The following is a 27,362-nucleotide window of genomic DNA, read 5'->3' as shown; positions in this document are numbered from 1 at the left end:
ATCAACGTCATAGGCCACTTAAACTCATTTGGCGGGCTGATCCACTGGTATGACAAATGCCTCAACCTCCATGGCAATTATTTGTAGCTTTCATTGAAAAAATATTATTCTATATTAATTTGTTTTATATTCATGACCAATCGTAGGTTGGAATTGATAACCCTCGTAGTTAACAAACATTTATGTTGAAAAGGAGTTCTCTTAGGATATCTCTAAGAATATAAGTTCAAATCACTAATGATGATACAATATGAATATTTTCATTTCCAGTTCAGCTGAAAGTCATTCCGGGCAAGTTGTCAGTTAAGGTGCGTACAGATATACGCGCTTCCAACCCGAACCGCGCACGCTCAGCCCTCGTTCCGCCCTCGTTCCGCCCTCGTTCTGCCATCGCTCCGCAATCGCACCGCCCTCGCACCGATCATGAACGTTACGGGAGATGTTAGCTCTTCTCGCGTTCCACTGTTGCTCCCCGGTCGATCATCAATCGATCTGCTCGAGTGATGTTCGATTGCAGAGCAGAGCGAAAGTCTGTACACACCTTTATAATTCAACCATTTATGATTGCTCGCTATTCCAAATTTCATAATTTATTATGTTCTCGTCAATCATGATGCTGTTCGAATGTCCACAGGACTTGCACGACGTACTCAGATTACCTGGAAGACAGTCGATTTCCGACTGCAACTGAATTGTTCACGACATTTCAGAGTGAACAACAACAAACAAACTTTGCTAGTTGGATAAAGATTATACCAGGAAAAGAAGAAACTCGAGCCTACACTTATAAAAATAGCAGGAGTATTTGGGAGTGTAAGAGGGAGCAGGTGAGGGAATTTGAATTCACGATAGCACTACACATTTTCCAAATGTATTTGAGTAAGTATCAATTGTAATATTGAGAACAGTCTTTTGTATTTGAGAAAACGTCAGATGAAAAAGAGAATATTCAATTGCATTTCAGAAGTCATCACTTGTAATTGAGAATAGTGAATTTTATTTGAGAAAGTATCATTTCAATTTGAGAACATACAATTTGAAATCGAGAAGTTGTCTGTTGTAAATTGGGAAATGATTTCAAAAAACTAGTACTTCCAGTACTTATATTTTTCATAACTGTAATATAATAGGCTATATCTAATATTCCAATAAAACGTTTAGTTTTTGAAAAAAAAACATTTTTCAAGCCCCAAAATCCATTGAAGAATTGCGGAATTGTATGATCAAGAGATTCAATCGATTAATGATGAAGTTCAATTGCGCAGTGAACATAGAGAATTTGATTTCATAGTGCAATGTCTCACAAAATGTTTAGAGACAAAAGTCGCCTTGCCAATACATACATAGAAATTATACTCATTAATCATTCGTAAACAGTACAGGGGAAATACTTTCACCATTGAAAATATTAATTCGCCCTCATGCAAAGCCTATGGAAGTGATAATTAGAGTACTGTGTACGTAGTAGGCTACAGTATCCTTTCCTACTCAAATCAAACCTGTTCTGAAGGCTACAGAATATTGAAAATATTCTATAATGGCCTTCAGTTTTTGAGCCTGACAAAAGGAACATTCAGATAACATGCCTGTCTGGTGAAATGCCCGTGTATCTCAGACCTACTTTCAAGAGCATCCAATTCGTACCTAACCCTGACTAGGAGTTGCATGACGTACAGGCTGAACACAGTCATAACCTCATGAAGACGAATATTGGACGACAATGAGCGAGGTAGTCAGCATTGACCATAAGCCTTACTACTTTTTTCTGAAGAAGCTGCACCCTACTAGTATTGGCTGCTCTGCCCTATAGGATGAGCCCATATTAATCAAACTCTGGAAAAACACAAAGTAGGACGTTCTCAAATATTGCTGAGGAACAAGAGTTCTCAGACGTCTTATAAGAAAAACCACTCTACTGAGTCGACCACATAACCATTCAATGTGGCATGTCCATGTTAGTCTTGTATCGAGAACAATACCAAGTAGCTCAGCTGAGATGATTTCATCTTCTATATTTTTACTTTCCTTGCCCTATTACCATAGGTAAGGAAAGTATTGCTTTCCGAAAAAAATTAAGGTACCCCAATTTCTAAATTTCTATACGTTTCAAGGTCATCTGAGTCCAAAAAAGTGGTTTTTGGGTGTGTATGAGTGTATGTGCGTCTGTGTACACGATATCTCATCTCCCAATTGACGGAATGACTTGAAATTTGGAACGTGAGGTCCTTTAAATATAAGGATCCGACACAAACAATTTCGATCAAATGCGATTCAAGATGGCGGCTAAAATGGCGAAAATGTTGTCAAAAAAGAGTTTTTCGCGATTTTCTCGAAAACGACTCCAACGATTTTGATTAAAGTTATACCTAAAATAGTAATCGATAAGCTCTATCAACTGCCACAAGTCCCATATATGTAAAAATTCAGGAGCTCCGCCCCATCCATGCAAAGTTTGATTTTAGATTCTCAATTAACAGGCTTCAGATACAATTTAAACGAAGAATTTCGAGTGGAAAAGATTGAGCATGAGAATCTCTAAAATTAACGTTCAGTAACATTTTCACCTAAAATCGAAAATAAGCTCGAAATTCGAGAAAATGTGATAATCCAATTGCAAACTGTTAGCAACTGTTGATTCTATTAAATGATTCACTATGAAGAGATAGCAGACCTCGTGTTTCTCCAGCGTTATCGCCCTGTCACCAGCTGGCTCAAATCTTTGAATAGTAGACTTGAGATGCACGGGAACACTAGCGTCAGGTGATAAATTTTCATAACGGCAAGAAAAGTTGTGTGATTGCGCCACACCATTTTTCATAAATGATTGACTTGGTTTTTTCTTGATTCAATAAGAAGCAGTTTGCCTGAAACCAAGAAGAAATGTCTTTTTGAGCACCAGCCATCCTCTCCCTTAATATATCCAGATTTGCATCACATGAAAGTAATGATGTGTCATCAGCAGAGCTCACTGTCCACACTCACTGTAATATCATTTCCATGATGATAAAAAGCAATGGTCCCAGATTTGATCCCTGTGGAACGCCAAATTTTACATATCTTGGATGAGAGAAGACACCATTAACACAAACCATCTGCCTATGATCCGTCAGATATGATCTCAACAGCTGATTTCTCTTTTCCCCAATTGCCAAAGTGTTTGAGCCTGTCAACAATATATCATGGTCAACAACATCAAATGCATGGCTCATATCGCACATGGTTACTCCAGCAAGGCTATTGAAGATTTTTAAAACTCTTCAATAAATATCCTTAACCAAACTCTCCACAGCTTCAACTGCTGACCGACCAGACCTGAATCTATACTGGGAAGATGTGAATATACTCTTGCTTCCAAAATATTCATACAATTTTATTGCCATACCACTCTCGAAAACCTTTGCAAATATTGATCCTACTGATATAGGTCGAAAATTGGCAGGATCGTCCCAACTCCCTCTCTCATAAACTGGCACTGTCTTGGAATGCTTCATAATGTGGGGGAAAACGGCATCATCAATACAGGCATTAATACAATTTGTGAAGAGGAGTCACAATAAAAGCAATCACAGCTTCAATATTAAGGAGCTTGAAATCTATATAATAAGAGAGAGTAGGATTGTGTTTGTTCGTGTGTTCGTTTGTTTGTTTGTTCGCATCAAAACATGTCAACTTGTGGATTGCATACCGGAAAAACGGGAATGATTTACATCTCCAAATTTTGAACATAGATTCTAAAAATATCAATCTCGTGCACCTGGAATCCCAAATTTCAATTTTCCTTCTAGATTTTTCAGAATAATTAATGTTCAAATTCATCTATGCTACCGTAGGCTACATGAAATTCCATAGCCCAAAGTGTGTTTTTTATGAGCAGGTTATAATGCTGTTACAAGACTACCATTTACGAACGTCTATGTAGCGCAGCGGTAAAACGCTTGCTTACGGAGCGATGGTTCCTCGGTTTGAATCCCGTTGTTTCCCATTTTTTTTTTGTTCTTAATTTTTTCCCTCGAAACGTATTATTATCAATTATTTTTTGAAGGAATTTGTTTTCATTACTATTGAACTTGGATTTTATCAAATAATTATTTTTAATGTAAAATTTTGCCACCAGTACGAATGAATTGGACATAGTCTTCATGCTGTAGGACTATAATTGAATTTCATAAGAAAAACATGAATAGATCACAATAAAATAAGGAATAATTTATATTCTTCAGTTATAATGTACTATCAGACACGAATTCTCAGTGAAACGAATATTTTAGGTATTTTGTTTGAATTGGGAAAACAAAAGGCTGCCTGATTAAAATTGAGGAGGATCCTAATCAAACTAAAATTTATTGATGTATTGGAATAATCAATATGATTCTGTGAGGTTTTCAAGTATTATGTATTCTTCAGTTTTCTATACTATAATGAAGGAAAGAACTGGCTTATACACGTAAGGAATAGGGAATTATGTTTTACGCATCATCACGTCTGAAATTATACTAAACTGATTAATTTGAAATTTTGCATATAGATTCTTCATTGACCGAGGATGGTTATAGGCCTATTTTCAAATTTCGAATTTTTTATTGCGTCAAGTTTTCATTTTGCAGTCTTAAAATAGACCCTTGCGAAGCACGGGTTACCTTCTAGTATAATATATGTCCCTAATTCTGCTGTTTTCCATTTTCAATACAATGTTTTCAACAGTCTTGAAAGAGAGTGGCCTGATTTTGAAGCCGGAGCAGAGCTTCTGGCAAGCAATTTCACAGCTGACACTGGAGGAGTATCAATCCTTTTACATAATTATAATGGGAAACAGACGTGACAAAAAATTCATTGAATGCATCAGGTGTGACTGGCGTATTTCTTATTGTTTGTCTCAAGGCTTAGAAACTTCCCAGATAATGCTCAAGCCATAGACCACTTATTGGAAGCCCTCTCATTTTTAAGTGCATTGAACTGCAAATTAGTATTAGAAAGCCAGTTAATGTAAGCCAGTAAGCCAGGCGCTGGCTTACATTGAGCATGCATGAGAGAGGCAGAGAATTTGACTTCGGATTATTGTTTGGGGGTCTTTAGTGTATATGAAACTCGATGTCGTCACGTCCCAGGGTGGTCGAGAGATTGGGGGGGAGGGGGGTAAGTTGTAAAAAACGCGCGCTTATATAATCGCCTGTCCTGCGGCAACCATTCATATTACAGCTTTGACCCTTTTTCTAATATTATCTAAATATAACAAGCTTTCAAAATGGTCCTCTTCATTTTTACGATAGACCGCATAGTTTTTCCGTAAAAAAATAAAATATCTCAAAAAATGTATTTTTTGAGTATAGATTTTTTTTTATTTTCCGAATATTTCAGTCGTTAGCCGACTGAGAGGAAAAAGTTCTCAATAAACGTTGTAGGCCGTTTCTTTCTGAATCCAATGATGTATATAGTTTGGGGGTTACGACCATAGATGCGGCTGTGGGAGGGGGATTAGTAGCACTGTTACACTGCAGCGCGGGCCACCCCTATGACCAGTGCGCGTAGCGGCCTACCTATCGCATCGCTCCTATTAGTCTATGCATCCAAATTATGTATTTCAGGAACGTTATATTATGTATTTTTGGTCGCTGAACACGATTTTTCAACTCTGAAGCCTCAATAATCTATGGTTCTCATCATATTTCATAAATTATGGTCAATATATGCAATATAATAATCGATTCGAGTTAATACAGATTGAAAAGAAAAATGAAATTGGATTCTTAAACAGTAATATTATAATGATCTTTTACTCACTTTTGATTGATTCATCCACTGGGTATTCTCGTTCAATCCGTTCTAACAGGAACTAGTTGAATGTATTCCTGCACGTAGATCCATAGCAACTGCAGTAAATACAGCATGCCACTCCCTTGCTGCTGCATTGGCATCCTTTAAAGCACTTTTTGCATTTGCAAGGTGGTATCAAGTTTTCTGGTATTGCCTGTTTTGTCGTCAATAATGGAAGAATAAAACCGGAATCATCTTTGTAATAACCGTAATCTTCCATATTCAATTCCTTCACATTACCGTCTAATGCATTATTCCATAAATAAGTTTGTGCCCAGGTACGACGAACGTGGAGTCTGAAGCTGTCAGATGTTGCTGGGAGAGTCGATATGTTTCTTAGAGAAGATGGATTAGAAGATATAATTCTATATCTGCTGTCATCACAGGTTTTACCTTTTTTCTTTAAAAGATTCAAATATAATCGCTCGCAATCAATGAAATCCTCTTCACACAGTTCTTCCTGACCCATTTTTTCTAGTACAGAATGTTTTTTGGACCTCATCTCAATGAGAATTGCTTTCTTAGTCCCTAATTTGCTCGTAGTATCACAACCTGAGAAAGCGTGAGCAGCTGTCAAAATATTACATGAGTCTTTTCCATATTCATTTGCAACCACGTGACATCCTAGATATTTCTTATTTGTCGTGTTTCCGTTGATTATCCACAAACCGTTACAATTTAGTTTTTTCAGTTCCTCCCATACCCTGATCCCAATGATGAAAACGTCGGTGTCAGGAGAGTGTATGACTATAGTTGCTGGGAAATTCAATCTTTCAAGACCTACTCTAGCATTGAAGAATACTCTTGTATCAGCTTCTTCGTGGTTGCACTGCAATTCCACCACATCTAGCAATATCTCCGTGCTCGTCTTGAGTCTACTGACACTACCGATATTGAACCCTCCCGAAATGATGAACCTCTTCCCATCAGGAACTGGAATAGTGTCCATCAAATATTTTGAGATAACTTCTATCAGCTGTTTCTTATTACGAGGCACACTAATAAATCTCTGCCACTGCTTTGGGAATTTTAGTCTCGATAGTTTGGATAGTATATTGGAGAGGCTCTCTTTCTCTGCTTCTTCTATTACGTTCACTACCTTTAATTGAATTTTTATCATAGACATCAAAAACGATGTCCACCTGCATCACTCCATCTTTTTTGAGAATTTTCATAACTCTTTTCATCACAAAATTTCCATAATCATGCAGCGTATTGAAAGTTTTGAGAAGTGAAGTGGGAGTTGAATTGAGCAGAGCCATGCCATCAATTATGTGAATTTGACTACAGGGTTCAGGAATTTGGTCAAATCCACAACCAGTCTCACTTACAATTTCGTGTGTCAATTGAGATTTAGCGGGTTTTTTAAGATACCCATCAGACGTTGACAACGATGGTGGATATTGTAGAAATTCATGCTGTACTAAAACTTCAATGCTGAATGATCTCTGAGCAGCTAGTAAAAACACAAAGGTTAGATCTTTCTGTTCTGGAATGATTTTCGAAATCAGACTAGGATTTTTTTTGTATGATTGCATGTTGGAGAATGACAGCACTCTGTTTCTTTTTAAAGGAGAGAATATACTTCTACACTTTGCTACAACTCTGTCCAGATAAAATTCATTAAAGAGAGAATTACCATTTCTTTCTACATTCAAAAGAAAATCACACACTTCTTCACTTGCTTCCAGACCATTGATTACATTTCGCAGATTCTGGTGTCCATCAAAATCTTGAAGAAAAATATCATGTCCTTGTAAGAAGGTTACAAGCTTCTGGACATCATTCTCATCTCTCATTATTCTCGTTTTACTTCCTTCGTTGAGAGAATGCTCTTCACAATCACCTGTGGGATCCATGATGATGTCAACAAACTTGAACAGGATATCTGTGATTGAAGATTTATTTGAATATAATAGCAGCCATTTCTGGAAAGCATTGGAAGAACTTGATATTCCAATCACTCCCCCGTGAGTTTTAGAAGACCGAATGAGGGTTTGCTCCAAAGCATGGTCGGTGGCCACATTATTAAATTTCCCATGTTTCCTTTTTACAGAGAAGTGCCCTTGTTTGAAATGATTCTCCACTGCTGTAGGTATTTTCTTCATATCTTCTAGATAGAGCACACACCCCCTTACGTAGTTTGTGTGATTGAATGCAAAAAAGTAAGGGATCATTTTCCGTACAGTTTCCAAGTGTAAAAACCAGAGTCCTTCCCTATCAGCACGAATACAATTTAAAAGAATTTCAACCATGTTGCAATAATCAGTCCAAAATTTGAAGTTGTCGTTGTTCTTGGATTGCGATTCTAAAAATTTGTTGAACTCCACAAATAGCTCCTGACTTCTTTTGAACAATATATTATGACAATCTCTCATATTTGAACCGCTCATCAGACCTTCTTGTAGTTCTTTGATCAGATGTAATTGTTCTGCATATTGATGACTCTCACGCCTCTCATCCAAAAACATACTCAATTGAATTCTCCTCAAAGCCTCATACATGAGCTTGTGAGCTCTGACACCTCGATTATACTGAGCTCCCCTCAATAAATTATGAACAGTATTCTCTCCATATATTTCAGACTCCACAAAGATATCTCCTACTCCACTCCCATCCAAGTACTGCCCCAAGACATTCAACCATATTTTTGCCAGATGAAAAGTACCTATTCGTGAATATAAGTTGCAGAACTCAGTTGATTGGAGTTGAATTTTCTTTGCAATCAAATATATAGCCATATCACATGAGAGTACTGACTGATAGCACATAATCTTTTGTCAAACACCTTCACTCTCTTTGTGATTGAGAAAGACATTGATAACTCACCTTGCACAACACAAACTTATTCACAGATCGGTCACAAAACTCTGAACTCTACGAATCACGAAATATTTAGAATAGAGGCGGCACCACTGTTCACATCAACGCTTGATTCAATACTGACTTTACTGATTATTGTATAGTGAAATAGTAAATAGATTGAGACGGACAGGCAGATACATGCGCGGACACGAGTCGTCTAGACAAAACAAGAAATGTGGCACCTATTATATTTGTCAAAAACAAGACAAGAAATTTGTTGACAAAACAAAAAATGTTGCGCCTATTAATTGTTTAACTTATTCATTCACTTCAAATTGACGATTCAGAAGTGATCAATTCAATAAATAAACAAAATATTCATTCTCGATTAGATATTCTACATATTCATCTTCTATTGATTGAGAATCACATTATTCAACCAATCTGGTTTAACATATGAGATGAACTTTGTAATTTTGACCATAATTTATAAAATATGACGAGAACCATTGATTATTGAGGCTTCAGAGTTGAAAAATCGTGTTCAGCGACCAAAAATACATAATATAACGTTCCTGAAATACATAATTTGGATGCATAGACTAATAGGAGCGATGCGATAGGTAGGCCGCTACGCGCACTGATCATAGGGGTGGCCCGCGCTGCAGTGTAACAGTGCTACTAATCCCCCTCCCACAGCCGCATCTATGGTCGTAACCCCCAAACTATATACATCATTGGATTCAGAAAGAAACGGCCTACAACGTTTATTGAGAACTTTTTCCTCTCAGTCGGCTAACGACTGAAATATTCGGAAAATAAAAAAAATCTATACTCAAAAAATACATTTTTTGAGATATTTTATTTTTTTACGGAAAAACTATGCGGTCTATCGTAAAAATGAAGAGGACCATTTTGAAAGCTTGTTATATTTAGATAATATTAGAAAAAGGTTCAAAGCTGTAATATGAATGGTTGCCGCAGGACAGGCGATTATATAAGCGCGCGTTTTTTACAACTTACCCCCCTCCCCCCCATCTCTCGACCACTCTGGGACGTGACGACATCGAGTTTCATATACACTAAGACCCCCAAACAATAATCCTAAGTCAAATTCTCTGCCTCTCTCATGCATGCTCAATGTAAGCCAGCGCCTGGACTAAGTTGCAGGGGTGCTAGGAACTTTGAAACCAATACTTCCTGGGACCAATACTTTTTGGACTAACTGGTTCTGACATAATAAGTCTTTGCAGATAGAATCAGGTTTTTTTTTTAGATTAAAAAAAATAAATTTTGATGAATTTTAGTTTTTGATCAACAATATCTTCCGATTTTTACCATTGAAATGTATAATTCAAAATCCCTTTGGGCGTATTTTTGTGCTCTACAACCTGAGATCAGGTAGAGTGCTCTATCTCATATAGATTTCCGGGTACACCTGACAACAATGCTCCTTGTATTGTGAAAAAATCCCAATTTTCAGCTTCAACGATGACCAGCTACATTCTCCTCACATTGATATTTCGCACAATGACATAAAGTTCATGAGAATTTTTTTTTTTTTTTTTTAGATTACGTCCTAAAGACTCCAGTCATGGAGTATAAGACAAGTCATGTTATTACATAATAATTCTAACACTAAGTAGTTCAACCTAGTTTAGGTTTGAAAGGAATTCTTGTACACTATAAAAAGCTCTATCAACTAAATATTTTTTCATTTGTTTTTTAAAAATCTTCAAATCATCATTACTTTTCAAGATTTGAGGTAGCTTGTTATAGAATTTCCTACCAATATAATCTGGTTTTTGTTCAAATAACCTACTATTGTGACCCATTATATGATAATCTGCCCTGTTTCGCGTATTATACTCATGAACATCTGAATTCTGGATCACACCACTCGTTTTCACATGCATTACAACTTCATATACATACAGAGATGGCACAGTTAATAGACCAAGCTTTTTAAATAAAGGCCCACAAGAGTCTAACCTATTCACTTTCTCTATACATCTGAGTGCCTTCTTTTGAATCTTAAACACTCTGTCCATATTTTGTTGAGATGAATTACCCCATACTAAAATAGCATACCTAATATGAGATAGTATAAGTCCATGGTAAGCAGTTAACAGTAGTTTTTTATCATTCAGCCTAGCAAGCTGCCGCAGGACAAATACCCCAGATGATATCTTATTACATATCCTTTCAATGTAAGGATGCCATGTTAATTTCCTGTCCAATAAAATTCCCAAGAATGCTACTTTCTCTTCTTGGTCCAATTCATTTTCCTCTACAAACACATTTATTTCTCCATCCTCTACTGAATTATATTTACTTTTGAATTGTATGAATTGACATTTCTTACTATTTATTGTTAATTGCCTTTGCTTCAAGAATTGGACAATTGACTGTACTCCAGTAAAAGCATTTATTTCTAGACTATCTAATAAATAATTGTTAAAGATAAGCGATGTGTCATCAGCAAACAACAGAGCTCTGTGATCTTTTAACTCTTTTGGTAATTGGTTCACATACAACAGAAACAGTAAGGGACCCAGAATTGAGCCTTGAGGTACTCCAGCCTGGACCTCCAGTTTTTGAGATTTAATTTTTACTATTTCATTCCCATCCACCTTGGTAAGCTCAACACACTGGTTTCCACCTATGAGATATGATTCAAACCATTTTAGTTCTATACCATTCACACCTACAGTTTTTAGTATTTCCAATAATATTCTGTGGCTCACACAATCAAAAGCTTTGGATAAATCAAGAAATATTGCGGCTGCCTTCTCACCTGAATCTATTATATCTATTAGTCTTTCAACAAGGGATACTATTGCAGTCTTAGTAGATTTCCCTTTCTGGAACCCATGCTGTTCATCACATATGAAATTAATTTCTCCCAGGTGCATCAATAGCCTATTTAAAACTACTCTTTCAAAAAGTTTACTTATTACATTTAGAATACTAATGGGTCTATAATTTTCAACTCTTTCAGAATCACCGCTCTTGAAAATTGGCAAAATTTTTCCTTGTTTCAGATCATCAGGGAAAATACCCTGCTCTAGTGAAGTATTAAGGAGATGCAATAAAGGGTCCAGTAGTTCATTTTCACATTCTTTTAAAATTTTGCTTGAGACCCCATCCAATTCTACTGTTTTTTTGTTATTCAAATTTTTTATTATTCTTGACAACTCATCTCTTGATAATGGATGAAATTTAAATACCTTTTCAATTGGCTCAGCATTTAATGTAGTTGTATTATAAGTATTAGTGTTCAGTGACTTTTGGAGATTATATGCAACCTGTTGATAATATTTATTGAAAAAGTTACAAATGTCTATACTATCATCCATATAATTTCCATGTTCATCGATTATCCTAGGGACATTGGTAACAGTATCATTTTGAGCTGCTCTCCTATTTATATTAATTACCTCCCAAACAGCAGAGTTAAAATTGGTACTAGTTGTTAATATTTCAGCTGTTTTCTTACACTTAGCTTTCCTCACTTCTTTTGCATAGTTTTTCTTTAGACATTTGTATTTGACTTCACTCGGAACATCCCTCACTAATTTAAATTCCTCATAAGCTTCCCTAACAATATTTCTTTGAGTAAGAATATCTTCAGTTATCCATTCATCTACTTTGTTTAATTTACTTTTTACTTTGACTTTTTTTATCGGACAGCATACACTAATGTGAAATCTTAGAGTATCAATGAATTGCTTATATTTGTAATTTAGGTTACAACTGTTATAAACACTACTCCAATTTTCTTGAAGCAGTTCCTGCTTCAAACAATTTATATTTCCTAGCTCATATTGCTGAATTTCTTTCACTAAAGTTTTTTTTCTGCTTGGATTCTAGCCCTGCAACTTAACATCTAAAATTTGATAGTTATGATCTGATAGATCTGAGCTTCCTAACCTGACATTACAACCTTCCATATTTGTGAGGATATTATGAATAATTGTCTGTGAAGTTCGAGTTACTCTTGTATATTCGTGGACCTTAATTTCTAAATTATTCATATAAATAATATCTCTAATATCCTCTGTCATTTTATCCTGCCTGGCAAAATCGGTATTGAAATCTCCTACCACTATAACATTTGTGAAACGAGCGGTTGTAATTTCCAAAAGTGTATGGAGCACCTCACAAAATTTTTGCCAGTCTCCATTTGGTGACCTATAGATACCTAACACTGCTACCTCAAATTGATCATCAATTTTTAACCTTAGTCCCGTCACCTCTAAATCCATCTCAACAGAAAATCTCTCAACAAAATCCAGTTCATAAGTTTGGGTATGTTTAGCATTGATAGTGAATATACATACACCACCACTTCTATGAGCTATTCTACAAAATTCTGATCTTAGTGAATAGCCTGGAATCCTAACTTGATTTATTTCCTTTATTTTTAAGTCATGCTCTGTGAAAATAACAATGTCAGGATCCTCCTGTTTAAGAAATACTTCTTATCTATCAATTTTGTTGCGAAGATACTGAATATTTTGATGATAAATACTAAAAACCTTACCATCTTGTGCTACTCTATCTCTAGTATTTGTAGCTATTTCCCTTTCACTGTTTTGAGCCAGTTTACTAAAAAATCGATATTTGTTTTTTTGACTGTTTTTAAGCCAGAGGATTGCAAATGGCTTTCAATCAGCTCTGCCAATCTATTACAAAAGATTACTTTGCCAGATCGATTTAGATGCAACCCATGATTAGTGAAGTTATGTCTTTCCAGCCTTTCATTTAGAAAACAAATCCCCAGTTGTTTAGAATTCTTATTTTTTAGGCTGTTGATTGTATTATGGATTGATTTGTTTGTCGAATTGATTGCTTCATTTAATTCTGGCCTATTAAACCTATTAGGAATAGTACTTATTATTAAGTTTGTTTTTTTGCTGAGTGGCACAATTTCCTTGATTTTTTCTGTTACTTGAGGAAGATGATTCAAGTTAGGTTTATTTATATTATTTGAGCCACCCAGTACAATTTGATAGTCATTTTCATCAAAGTCTTTAGTTTGTTCCCTAGCTGACTCTACAACTGCATTAATTGATGCACTTGGCTTGAAAAAACATTGGACATCAAATTTATTTTTTAATCTTTTATCAAGGAGATCACTGCAATCACGTGCATGACTGGACGTCAGTAGCAGAACTCTCTCTTTCCTATCTTTATTTCCCTCAGCTATATTTTTGGTTGCTGTCTTCAAAACCTCACTGTACGTTTTATTTCGACCATTTTTAGAGCATATCCCATCATTTAGGTTAGATTCTATTTTTTTGCATTTGGACGGAGGTTCTATCATACATTTAGTATTATCAAATTTAGATTTTAGTTTCTTTATTTCCTCCGACATTAGACTACATTGATTTTTTAGATTTAGTATTTCTTTTTTATGGTCTTCATCTTGTAATTTTATAATCAGTTCCAAAGATTTAATTTCTTCTACCATCCCTAACCTTTCTTCCTCAGACATTTTTAGAGTTACTTCTAATGGGTTTTTCAAATTAGTGTGGCCACTTTGTAGTTGAGTAACTTTTTCGGCTAAAGTAGTTTGAAGAACAGGGGTTTTTGGTTTTGGCGTTTTTGAATTTTGGTTTTGGGAACGGGTAAGTACTCCTGCTATGTGTAGCCTACATTTCTATTACTAACCTTCGGTGTTCTACTTGAGCTCATCTTCCTATCTAAGAAATTATACTACTTGCAATAATAATAATTCATTTATAAATGATAGGATTTCAATTTGGTTATAATTTTAGTCAAGTAAACTATCTATGTTTATTTTTAAATCTCGAAAACCTAACCTCAAACTAACCTCTAAACGGTGTTTGGCTTATTAAAATAGGATTAAGAATTAAAATCTAAAACAAAATGATAAAACGTGATCAAGAAACAATCAATAAAGAAATTAACACAAAATTTGTACTTATCCGTGACTATTTATAACACAAAATCTTCCAAACCCAGGAGCGAAATTATGTAGGACTTTCATTCACAACCTCTAACCTTGGCGTAGGCTACCTCTGAAATAATGCTACCTAAGTATTTAAATTTGTTTACTTGTTTGAGGGCGTTATTCTCTATCTTTACTATTTCAAAATAGGGATTCTTGGAGCAGATCATCACTTCTGTCTTAGCCTTATTCATCTCCATGTAAAATTCATTTTTGAGAATGTCATGCAAGGTATTCAGTGCTCTCTCTAGATTACCTTTATCTTGTGCCACTATTGCAATATCGTTTGCAAAGCGGAGCATTTGCACTCTTAATCCATTTACCTTGATTCCTGAACAATATTCCTTACATTTATTGACAGCCTGTTCTACATAGATATTGAACAAAAGCGGTGACAAACTACAACCCTGCCTCACTCCTCTCTTGATGGCAGCTTCTCTTTGTTTCTCACCCACCTTTATAAATGCTGTTTGAACAGTATACAGCTCTCTTATGATCCTTCTGTCTCTGTAATCTACAGGACATTCCAATTTACCCTATCAAATGCCTTGAGTAAATCTACAAAAGCAATATACACCTTCTTATTTACTTCTTTTCCACAATGTTCCTTAAACACAATATAGCTTCTCTTGTTCCTCTATTCCTTAGAATAAGCCAAATTGGTCATCTGCTAGGTTTGCATCTATTTTACCTTCAATCCTTTTCAAAATAACGCTTGTTAGTATTTTGGATGTATGCGACAGAATACTCGGTATTCTATATTCCTCACATCGTGTTGCATTACTTTTTTTCGGTAACATCACCATCAAGCTTTTCTTAAAATCAAGTGGAACTTTTCCGGTTATATATATCTTATTCGAAGGGGTGAATAGAACGTTTCTCATCTCTTCATTGAGCGCTTGCAGAAGTTCAGCAGGAATATCATCTACTCCATAAGCTTTCTTTGACTTGAGATCATGTAACGCTTTTTCCATTTCTGGAAAAGCAATCGGTGGTCCCAACTCATCAAAAGGTACATCGTCCTCGTTTTCTATTCCCTCAAAGCATTCTGCATTACCATAGAGACTTTCTACATATTGTTTCCATCTATCTGCCACCTCATCATTGTCCATAAGAATTTTCATGTCACTCGATTTAATAATGTTGCTTCTTACTGTCCGCTTGCCAAAAATCTTCCTGATTAGATTATAAGATTTTTCCACGTTTCCTCTTTCAAAGTTGTTATCTATTTCATTGCAGCATCGATCAAGCCATTCTACTTTATCTTTTTTAGCATGTCTATTTACAAGATTTCCTAATCTATTATACTCACTCCTATTTCCTTCTCTTTTTTATTCAATATACTTTATATATATTTGTTTATTGAGATTTCAAAATTGAATTATTACTTCTGCTACTATTCTGAAAATGAATCTATGAATGGTTTTCATTCACTGACAGAAGCATGTGAACTGTGGAAAGGACTGACTACTGTTGGCTAATCACCTCGGAAATAGAGGCCCCAGACTTTATGACACAATTCCTCTTTCTCCTTTTTTGTTGATGTCAAAATACCTGGTCTAAAAGCTCCAGTCACTGCCGTTGTCACAAAGTAAAATTGTGACGGAAAATATTGTTAAATAATTAATAATATTGAAGAAAGACGCTCGGCTATCAGCAACGCTAGCCGACCGCGGAGATAAGGGAGGTACCGATGGCGCACCATCTTCCGCGCATCAAGACGATTTCCACCGCCTCTGGCGGCGGCTCAACTCCATCCCCTCCACTTTGGGGGAGTATTTAAAGGCCGGACGAGCCCCAGACCACAGCATTCCGCTCACAACCTTCCATCTACCTAGGGCAAAGCGGACCGTTGTCTGCCGTCCCTGTCCTCCCATATACCTAGGGCACAGCGGACCGTTGTCTGCCGTCCCTGTCCACCCATCTCCCTAGGGCACAGCGGACCGTTGTCTGCCGTCCCTGTCCTCCCATTTCCCCAGGGCACAGCGGACCGTTGTCTGCCGTCCCTGACCTCCCATCACCCTAGGGCACAGCGGACCGTTGTCTGCCGTCCCTGTCCTCCCATTTCCCCAGGGCACAGCGGACCGTTGTCTGCCGTCCCTGTCCTCCCATTTCCCCAGGGCACAGCGGACCGTTGTCTGCCGTCCCTGACCTCCCATCTCCCTAGGGCACAGCGGACCGTTGTCTGCCGTCCCTGTCCTCCCATTTCCCCAGGGCACAGCGGACCGTTGTCTGCCGTCCCTGACCTCCCATTCCCCCAGGGCACAGCGGACCGTTGTCTGCCGTCCCTGTCCTCCCATTTCCCCAGGGCACAGCGGACCGTTGTCTGCCGTCCCTGACCTTCCATTTCCCTAGGGCACAGCGGACCGTTGTCTGCCGTCCCTGTCCTCCCATCTCCTTAGGGCACAGCGGACCGTTGTTTGCCGTCCCTGTCCTCCCTTTTCCCCAGGGCACAGCGGACCGTTGTCTGCCGTCCCTGACCTTCCATTCCCCCAGGGCACAGCGGACCGTTGTCTGCCGTCCCTGTCCTCCCATCTCCCTAGGGCACAGCAGACCGTTGTCTGCCGTCCCTGTCCTCCCATTTCCCCAGGGCACAGCGGACCGTTGTCTGCCGTCCCTATTCTTCCTTCTCCCCAGGGCACAGCGTACCGTTGTCTGTCGTCCCTATTCTCCCTTTTCCCCAGGGCACAGCGGACCGTTGTCTGCCGTCCCTGACCTTCCATTTCCCCCAGGGCACAGCGGACCGTTGTCTGCCGTCCCTATTCTTCCTTTTCCCCAGGGCACAGCGGACCGTTGTCTGCCGTCCCTATCCTGTCTGTCCTTCCTTTTCCTACTCCACTGGAGCGGAACCGAGGCCGTAAGGCCGATACAAAATTACATCAAAGTGGTGTCATCAGAGAAGAGAGCGACCTTCACGCCGTCAGAAGCACCAGGAGGTGCTGTTCACGCCAGCTGAGGCACGAAGAAGAAGGAAGAGGAACTTCGACTTGCCTCCTTACCCCGCCCACATTACGACTGAGCGAAGTCATCCAGGAGCAACACCTGGGTATCAATCACCCACCTCTGAAGCTACTCAGGGTGTACGTGATAGATTGGCGCCCGCACTTGGGGCACGAGGCAACGAAGTAAGAATCATGAGTGAACAGGGAGAGTCTGATTCAGATGCTCAACACCAGGAGCTGACAGAGGATGAGTCGGTCGAGGACATAAACCCCGAGGTGATAGCCGACCCCAGAGTTTCCTGGATCTATAGATTGAAAAAGGATGAGGCATTCAATCTTCTACATGATTAGGGCATAGTGTCATCTGGAACACTTGCTGAGTTGAGAAAGTTGTTAGTAGAACAACATAAGAAGATGGCAGTACGTTATCCCAGCCCAAGACCTGGCATAATGAGCGGAAGCAGTGGGGAAACTAAACACTTGGTGACAGGTACCCACACTGAGGTTAGAACCAATATTCACACAAACCCCCTCATGGACCCAGGGGCGGTATGTGACAAGGTAAGAAGCTGGAGACTGTCATTTGACGGCCAATCAGATGCTCCTAGCTTCTTGGAAAGGGTAGACGAGCTACAACAAGCCTATGGGCTCACTGGCAACCAGCTACTAGTCGCGCTGCCTGAATTACTGGTTGGTAAAGCTACTCTATGGATGTGTAATCGTCGTGACCAGTGGAAATCATGGGACAATTTTGTGACAGATTTCAGATCACGCTACTACCCACTTACCTATGAGGAGGACCTCGAGAATCTAATTCAGGCAAGGAAGCAAAGGGAAGGTGAATTGTTTAACGAATTTCTCGAAGATGTACTGACACTCATGAGGCGTAGAGGAGGTTTTACAGACGAGAATAAATTACAGAGAGTGTATAAGAATCTCCTCCCACGGTACAAATTGTATATTCGGCAATCAGATGTTCATAGTATCAACGAATTGGAGAAATTCGCGAGGGAGTATGAACAAATAAAAGCAGAGGAGAAACAGAATAGACAGAATTCGAGAGTTCACATGATTGAGGACACGAAAAAGATTACAAGGCTCAAGGTTGAGACAGTTATAACCCCTACTAGTAACAGACCATCTCTTAGTGAGTCTGAACCCATGTGTGGGCAATACAAGAGACCGGGGCACTGGAGATCACACTGTCCCGATATCCCACCATGTAAAAGGAGCGGAAAGAGAGCACTGAAATGTGTCTGTGATGTGCAGAAGGAGAATAAAACTCCGAACAAGACAGCAGTGATGCGAACAGCACACAGGATTCCTGTGATTGAAGAGTCATCAAGAGACAACAGACTATTCATTGCCGTAATAATCGGCGGTAAAAAGTGTCAGGCCTTGCTAGATACGGGTGCTGAAGCTAATTATATGAGCAACGAGGTCTATGAAGTCATCCGGAAAATAGGGATGATACGGAAAGAACCAGCACGTCACCGCGCGATATTAGCTGATAGACGGTCAACCCCGTTAAATGGGAAAGTGACTACTAATGTGACCATAGAACAAATCACAGTTCCACTAGTGGCATCTATAATGGAAGGACTTGAACAAGATCTGCTATTAGGCATGGAATTCATGCGTAAAAACAGAGTGAATATTCACACATTCACAAGAGAGTTGGAGTGGGATCCTCCCCAATTGAATCCTTCAAGACAGCCAATTATGTTGCGATCACCCTTATCGGGGAGTAGGACAACAAAAGTCCCAACAATATCAGCTGTACAATCCGAATCTCAGGACAACAAGGATCACAACAAAAGGATATTCATGCAGGTTGGTTTGAATGGAGTTGAACTCAATGCTTTGATTGATGCCAGGGCAGAATTGTCATATATTCCAGAACAAGCATCTTCGGGCAACATAGTGATGGATCACAGGGAAGAGATGACTGACTCTCAACGGCAGGCCACGATTCATGCTCCAGCCACCAACACAAGTGGTGAATCCGAGAGGGATGTGGAAGAGTCAATACCACTCCCTACTGTCATGGATGTGGAGGAGTCAATACCCTCCTCAACTGAAATGGATGAGGAAGAGCAAACGCTCTTCAACTACCAATGAAGTAGTCCCACCGTCCCAGGAACCCAGACCAGGCCCCTCTCGAAATATGGATCCAGTGCTGTGCCACCGCAACACAACATCAGGCAAGCGCAAACGGGCTGGCAAGCAACGCATAAAAGTCCGATTATCAAATGGACGATGTAAATATGTACCTGTGGACCAGGTATAGATGAAGCTCATAGCGAGTGTCATACACCTCTAAAGGTGATGCCTGAGAGGTGTACACCTCTTAAGGTGATGCCTAGATGGCTCACGCCTTTAAAGGTGGTGCCATAGAGGGCTCCCCGCTCCCCCCCCCCCCAAGTAGGAGTGGGGTGTCACAAAGTAAAATTGTGACGGAAAATATTGTTAAATAATTAATAATATTGAAGAAAGACGCTCGGCTATCAGCAACGCTAGCCAACCGCGGAGATAAGGGAGGTACCGATGGCGCACCATCTTCCGCGCATCAAGACGATTTCCACCGCCTCTGGCGGCGGCTCAACTCCATCCCCTCCACTTTGGGGGAGTATTTAAAGGCCGGACGAGCCCCAGACCACAGCATTCCGCTCACAACCTTCCATCTACCTAGGGCAAAGCGGACCGTTGTCTGCCGTCCCTGTCCTCCCATATACCTAGGGCACAGCAGACCGTTGTCTGCCGTCCCTGTCCTCCCATCTCCCTAGGGCACAGCGGACCGTTGTCTGCCGTCCCTGTCCTCCCATTTCCCCAGGGCACAGCGGACCGTTGTCTGCCGTCCCTGACCTCCCATCACCCTAGGGCACAGCGGACCGTTGTCTGCCGTCCCTGTCCTCCCATTTCCCCAGGGCACAGCGGAACGTTGTCTGCCGTCCCTGTCCTCCCATTTCCCCAGGGCACAGCGGACCGTTGTCTGCCGTCCCTGACCTCCCATCTCCCTAGGGCACAGCGGACCGTTGTCTGCCGTCCCTGACCTCCCATTCCCCCAGGGCACAGCGGACCATTGTCTGCTGTCCCTGTCATCCCATTTCCCCATGGCACAGCGGACCGTTGTCTGCTGTCCCTGACCTTCCATTTCCCTAGGGCACAGCGGACCGTTGTCTGCCGTCCCTGTCCTCCCATCTCCTTAGGGCACAGCGGACCGTTGTCTGCCGTCCCTGTCCTCCCTTTTCCCCAGGGCACAGCGGACCGTTGTCTGCCGTCCCTGACCTTCCATTCCCCCAGGGCACAGCGGACCGTTGTCTGCCGTCCCTGTCCTCCCATCTCCCTAGGGCACAGCGGACCGTTGTCTGCCGTCCCTGTCCTCCCATTTCCCCAGGGCACAGCGGACCGTTGTCTGCCGTCCCTATTCTTCCTTCTCCCCAGGGCACAGCGGACCGTTGTCTGCCGTCCCTATTCTCCCTTTTCCCCAGGGCACAGCGGACCGTTGTCTGCCGTCCCTGACCTCCATTCCCCCAGGGCACAGCGGACCGTTGTCTGCCGTCCCTGTCCTCCCATTTCCCCAGGGCACAGCGGACCGTTGTCTGCCGTCCCTGACCTCCCATCTCCCTAGGGCACAGCGGACCGTTGTCTGCCGTCCCTGTCCTCCCATTTCCCCAGGGCACAGCGGACCGTTGTCTGCCGTCCCTGACCTCCATTCCCCCAGGGCACAGCGGACCGTTGTCTGCCGTCCCTGTCCTCCCATTTCCCCAGGGCACAGCGGACCGTTGTCTGCCGTCCCTGACCTTCCATTTCCCTAGGGCACAGCGGACCGTTGTCTGCCGTCCCTGTCCTCCCATCTCCTTAGGGCACAGCGGACCGTTGTCTGCCGTCCCTGTCCTCCCTTTTCCCCAGGGCACAGCGGACCGTTGTCTGCCGTCCTGACCTTCCATTCCCCCAGGGCACAGCGGACCGTTGTCTGCCGTCCCTGTCCTCCCATCTCCCTAGGGCACAGCGGACCGTTGTCTGCCGTCCCTGTCCTCCCATTTCCCCAGGGCACAGCGGACCGTTGTCTGCCGTCCCTATTCTTCCTTCTCCCCAGGGCACAGCGGACCGTTGTCTGCCGTCCTGACCTTCCATTCCCCCAGGGCACAGCGGACCGTTGTCTGCCGTCCCTGTCCTCCCATCTCCCTAGGGCACAGCGGACCGTTGTCTGCCGTCCCTGTCCTCCCTTTTCCCCAGGGCACAGCGGACCGTTGTCTGCCGTCCCTATTCTTCCTTCTCCCCAGGGCACAGCGGACCGTTGTCTGCCGTCCCTATTCTCCCTTTTCCCCAGGGCACAGCGGACCGTTGTCTGCCGTCCCTGTCCTCCCATCTCCCTAGGGCACAGCGGACCGTTGTCTGCCGTCCCTGTCCTCCCATTTCCCCAGGGCACAGCGGACCGTTGTCTGCCGTCCCTATTCTTCCTTCTCCCCAGGGCACAGCGGACCGTTGTCTGCCGTCCCTATTCTCCCTTTTCCCCAGGGCACAGCGGACCGTTGTCTGCCGTCCCTGACCTTCCATTCCCCCAGGGCACAGCGGACCGTTGTCTGCCATCCCTATTCTTCCTTTTCCCCAGGGCACAGCGGACCGTTGTCTGCCGTCCCTATCCTGTCTGTCCTTCCTTTTCCTACTCCACTGGAGCGGAACCGAGGCCGTAAGGCCGATACAAAATTACATCAAAGTGGTGTCATCAGAGAAGAGAGCGACCTTCACGCCGTCAGAAGCACCAGGAGGTGCTGTTCACGCCAGCTGAGGCACGAAGAAGAAGGAAGAGGAACTTCGACTTGCCTCCTTACCCGCCCACATTACGACTGAGCGAAGTCATCCAGGAGCAACACCTGGGTATCAATCACCCACCTCTGAAGCTACTCAGGGTGTACGTGATACCGTCATAGACAAAGCATTCAACATTCTTACTGGGACAGTACCCTCGGCCACTATAGTGGCCCATCCACCTGAGAGGACAGACCTTGAAACACTATTCAAACCGCAAAGGTTTGAGTACTCTGATCTGGACTAAGAAGTCTCCCTGCAGTACTAAATTGAATTTTGGAGATGTTAAAATATGAGGGGCGAAATTTGATGCTGTTGGAACAGTTCTAAAGCTGGCATTGTGAGTTCATAGTTTTGTAATAAAATCAAATTTAGCTTAATAAAAACAATATAAAAGAGTACCAACTACAAGTTTTTATATTGTTTTTATCAATTTGAATAAAGTAGCCCATATAAGTGAAGTGATTTTATCAAATAGAGCTCTACATATTTTTTTAATGAATTTTTATAGATTATCAAAGTTGTGAAGTGCTTTCCCAGACAAACTATACATCAAATATGTAATCAAATATTTGTAATACAATATTGCATCTGTCATCGGGCAATTGTTTGCAGGATAAGCAATTGTTTCTGAGAGTGGAGAATATTTATGTGCCGTCCTACATACTATACCCAATGGATAAATTGTTTGTTGCTGATGGACTTTCACTCAAGACCATCCTCCTACCCGATAAGAGCGATAATTTTCTCATAACCGAAGTGAAATATTTCGAGCAAAAGAGAAATGCGGAGAATGAGTTGACAAGCCTTGTGCCAGTGAAATATGGTGAGTTATGATTTATTTTCAATCTTTCAAAAGTAGAGCAGACAGATAGTAGTGAAGCGTTCAAAGTTCCGTGTTCTGAGTTCCACTTCCTTCCCTGGGGTACACAGCTACGGTCAGGTCGATGTCGCGATCTCAATCCACCTTCATCTGCCATAAAACCTAATAGGTTGATCGAATAAAAGCTGAAATCTAGTGGCTAGCAGCAGCTAGCCATTGATTCTATCCAGTCCAAAAACCCAGTTGAATAATCGCATGTGCTAGTCCAAGATAGATGCAACTAGGAGTGATCACATATTTCCGTGGAGTTCTAAGGGTATGATCACATGTGATGCACATATGTGCAAGTGCACGCGAGATTATACATGACCAAGCGCGCAGATGATTGTGCAATTCATAATAAGAGTATCCTATACTATTAAACGAGCAACTCCTGTTTATATGTTCATGTTTAGATGTTTAGATGTTTATATGTTTGTATTTCACCGGATCTCGAAAACGGCTCTAACGATTTTCACGAAATTCAGAACATTGTAGGTTTATAATATAAAGATTCGATTGCACTAGGTCTCATCCAAGGGAAAACTCGCTGAAGGACATTAAAATGAGAATTATTATTCATCCTTGGGAAAACAGCTGATAATGATTATTTCGTCGTCTGCTGGTGATGGAAGTGAGTGAGCGAGTTCATGTGTGTGGGACTGTGTCAAAATTATGATTCAGCTGTTGAACTTTTGTAATCATTCAATCAGGCTATTTTCAATCCTGATTAGTTCCAGTGGATCCATCTTTTTGAAATGGTCTTCTCTGATTTGGTTCACATGAAGTTAATCAGGATTAAAATTTAACCGGTTTTTGTGCAACTGGGCCTTTGTGAGAGGAATTTTTGCATTCCTCTGGGAATTAATCTCAATTCACTGTGATTAGATAGAACATTTCCGTATGAATGTTATTAAAATTTCTTCTTTCGTAATAATTTTTTTATGCTTTTGTACTCCAGAGCGAAGCTCGGTCCCCGATATTGGAATTTATCGGATCTATTCCAGGCAATTTATGATTAGGTAGTCAATGAAATAGACGATTAGTAAAATATAATAGGATGTTCATAATTTTAAATGGAATAATTAAATTGGATGGATTGTCATGGTGTTGAGTTCTCGGTCAACAATATTTTTATATTTGAATTTAGGCCACTCATTAATTTTTCAATAGTTATTCTATTTGGATTATAAATTATTTATTAGTTCCTATTTATTTATTATTCATGACAATGGATTGTTGAAAAGCTTAATTCAATCAAATAAGCAGTGGCTCATACTTCTGTATCAATGTTTGGGAACGTGTTCGCATGTTTTCCACTTGTGATGGATAGCCAAAATTATACTCGAACGGCATGGCGAATTTTCAAATTAAATGAAAACAATTTATTTCTACATTGCATCACTAAATTATGTAAAATTACATGAATTCAATTAATTATACAATACATTAATTTAAATAGAAAATGATACATTATTATATTAAATATCGGAGCACTGAGCTTTGCTCTAGAGTACAAAACCAATTTGCGTTTACTATAATAGTACAGTCAATATAGACATAAAAAAGGGGGTGTGCTTGCAATATAGTAGTTCTGATTTCTAAATAATATAATTATTGTTTGGATACATGAGAGAAGTCCAGAACCAATTTTTTCATGCAAAATTTCCTTGTGCTAGATACAGAATGGCAAAAAAACTCGTATTTTCGGTTCATTTTCCAGCTTTCAGCTATTACCGCCAAATCCAGTAATAGGACAGAAAATTTCGCTCTCCACCTTTTTCTAGATTATAACATTTTGAATAAAATGAGATCATTCAGAACTCTCTATCTCCAATGAGTACTGAGTTATGATTTTTCAAAATTGAGTAAGATTTCAAGGAAAAAATCAATTTTGATGAATTTTAGTTTTTGATCAACAATATCTTCCGACTTTTACAATTTAGATGTTCAATTCAAGATCCCTCTGGGCGTAATTTTGTAGTCTACAATCTGAGACAAAGTAGAGTGCTCTATCTCATATAGATTTCCAGGTACACCAGACAACAATGCTTCTTGTATTGCCAAAAACACTTAATTTGTAGCTTCAACCATCATCACCAACTACATTGACGGATTACCGTGGTTCTACTATGATAATTATTGATTCGATTACAGATGGGGAAGTGATACTTGTGGTAGAGAAACCCAGCACTATCATGAAAAGACTGTATCCATCGACTTCTGATTATGAGTGAGTACTTTTATCAATTTATTGCCTATTTATTGTGTTCTCCCAGTGACCATAGAGAATACAGACCAACTAGCGACCTGATGAAAATTGTCCTACAATAAGAAAAGGAGGAAACGCTATGGGAAGTCTCATGGGCTAATCATTCCATGTATGGATGAGAGTGAAAAGCAATAAGATACGACTATTTTCATTTTACATCATACTTCATTTTATTTATGAAGTCTCCAGCTATAAACTCTAGAATACTGATTTGAATTTATAATTTTAATTAGAACCAAACAAGTTCCATTGAAATGTACCTACTAAGCTTACATGATCGATTACTAGATTTGGAAAGTGAGGGGAATATTTTTATAGCATTAATCAGGATAGCCTCATCTATACTGAAAAGTTTTTGGGGGTGCTAGCCTTTCAGAAAGGTAGTCTTTTACATTTTTCATGTGTAGTTGTTATCTCACAAGGGCTCGAATGACGCCTCCTATTGCTAACTCGGAATCTGAAAAGAGCAGCCTTCATAGCATAGTAAGTTATGCTATCAGGATTTCTTTCCCGAGAAATTTTATTTTTTTCAAGTAGTTGAAACAGCAATTCGAACAATTTTTTTCCTACAGATACCTTGAAAAGTGACCATTTGTGCACTGATTGCAAGCCGCAAAGAATAACTTTTCCGCTCCAGTGTGCAAAGTATTACTTTGTGTACTCCAGATTTGCAGCATGACAACGCAAAATAGTTAGTAGGTTATATGGAGCACCAGTGCAGGAAAATCAAAATTAAGTTGGTAACACTGACTGTGGTATAGTGAGGTCAGTGAAGAACAGCGTTGCCTATTTATTATGTGCCTTGATTAATTATATTTTCTACATTGTCGAAAACAGATTCGGCTTCGTTGTGAAGCTAGAAAAGGATAGTACTACCTACTTTGTTGAACGATAGGCAAGGATAGCAACATCAAAGTCTATCAAAAACTGTCATTATAACGTGGACCTCACTATAGTCATTTCAAAGCTTACATAAGATAAACCCCCTTCAAGCAGTCAGATAAATGTTCAATTGAATTACTAATCATTATAATTTTATTATTATTATTCAATTTTAAATAAATTAAGGTTTTTATTAATAATAAAATTACACAGAAAAACATTTGATAAACATTGGAATTTCACCCACTTTTCATATTCAATGGTAACTGTAGGAAAAATTGAATGTGAAATATGTGTGCAAAGTTCGTTTGCTGCACTCAAGAAACCATTATTCCGAACTCGCCTATGGCTCGTGCGTAAACGTTTCTTTCGGTGCAGCAAACTGTCACTTTGCGCACTAGTTGCACAAATAACTATTATCATTTATTATAGCAGCAACTTTGTGTGAATCGATGTATCATTAACTTACTGTTTTTTTTCAAGCAGTCGAAAGCATTTATTCAAACATTGTGTGAATCATTTAGTCCTGTTTTTTTCACTTACTTTAATCATTTTGATTTTTCAATGTTCAGGCTGGCCGGTTCTGATACAAATGGAAAATACTGGTCAATTGATGCACTGAAAACTCAATTAAGGAAAATAAAACAGGTATTGCCAATTGAGGAAATTTTGAAAGAAGACGCAACAGTGAAGAAAGGAAGAAGAACATATAAAAATGGTGCTGCTTATAGAAGATCTCTAGGAGCTGCTGAGAATACGAAATCCCCTCCGAAAACTAGTCGCAGAAATTCGATGGTACGTTCAGTTGCAGCTGTTACAAAGGGAGTTGCAAACGCAGTTACTGGATCGAAAACAGAAACAGGAAAAAAGGAACTTCCAGGAGTGATCTACATAAAGAAGGGAAAGGTGTATGCGATTGCGCTAGGAGGCAGAGGCCGAAGAATATTCCACATAGCAGCTGACGACTGGACTGAAAAGGCTGATGAAAATGGATACCTG

The 27,362-nt window shown here is 40.1% G+C and overlaps 1 protein-coding gene across 1 annotated transcript in view; it reads left to right on the top strand.

Moving 5' to 3' along the window:
- The window catches only part of LOC111055214, a 128,632-nt gene that overhangs the window by 76,274 nt on the left and 24,996 nt on the right, over positions 1–27,362 (top strand). The window contains exons 16-19 of the mRNA XM_039437457.1: positions 635–827; positions 22,963–23,173; positions 25,367–25,442; positions 26,936–27,361. Coding sequence (XP_039293391.1) covers positions 635–827; positions 22,963–23,173; positions 25,367–25,442; positions 26,936–27,361 — 906 coding nt within the window. The remainder of the gene's footprint in view (positions 1–634; positions 828–22,962; positions 23,174–25,366; positions 25,443–26,935; position 27,362) is intronic.

The sequence above is a fragment of the Nilaparvata lugens genome, chromosome 11 (genome assembly GCF_014356525.2).
Source record: "Nilaparvata lugens isolate BPH chromosome 11, ASM1435652v1, whole genome shotgun sequence".
NCBI lineage: Eukaryota > Metazoa > Arthropoda > Insecta > Hemiptera > Delphacidae > Nilaparvata > Nilaparvata lugens.
Note: the sequence above shows the minus strand (reverse complement) of the source record. Positions and strands in the feature narration are given on the sequence as shown.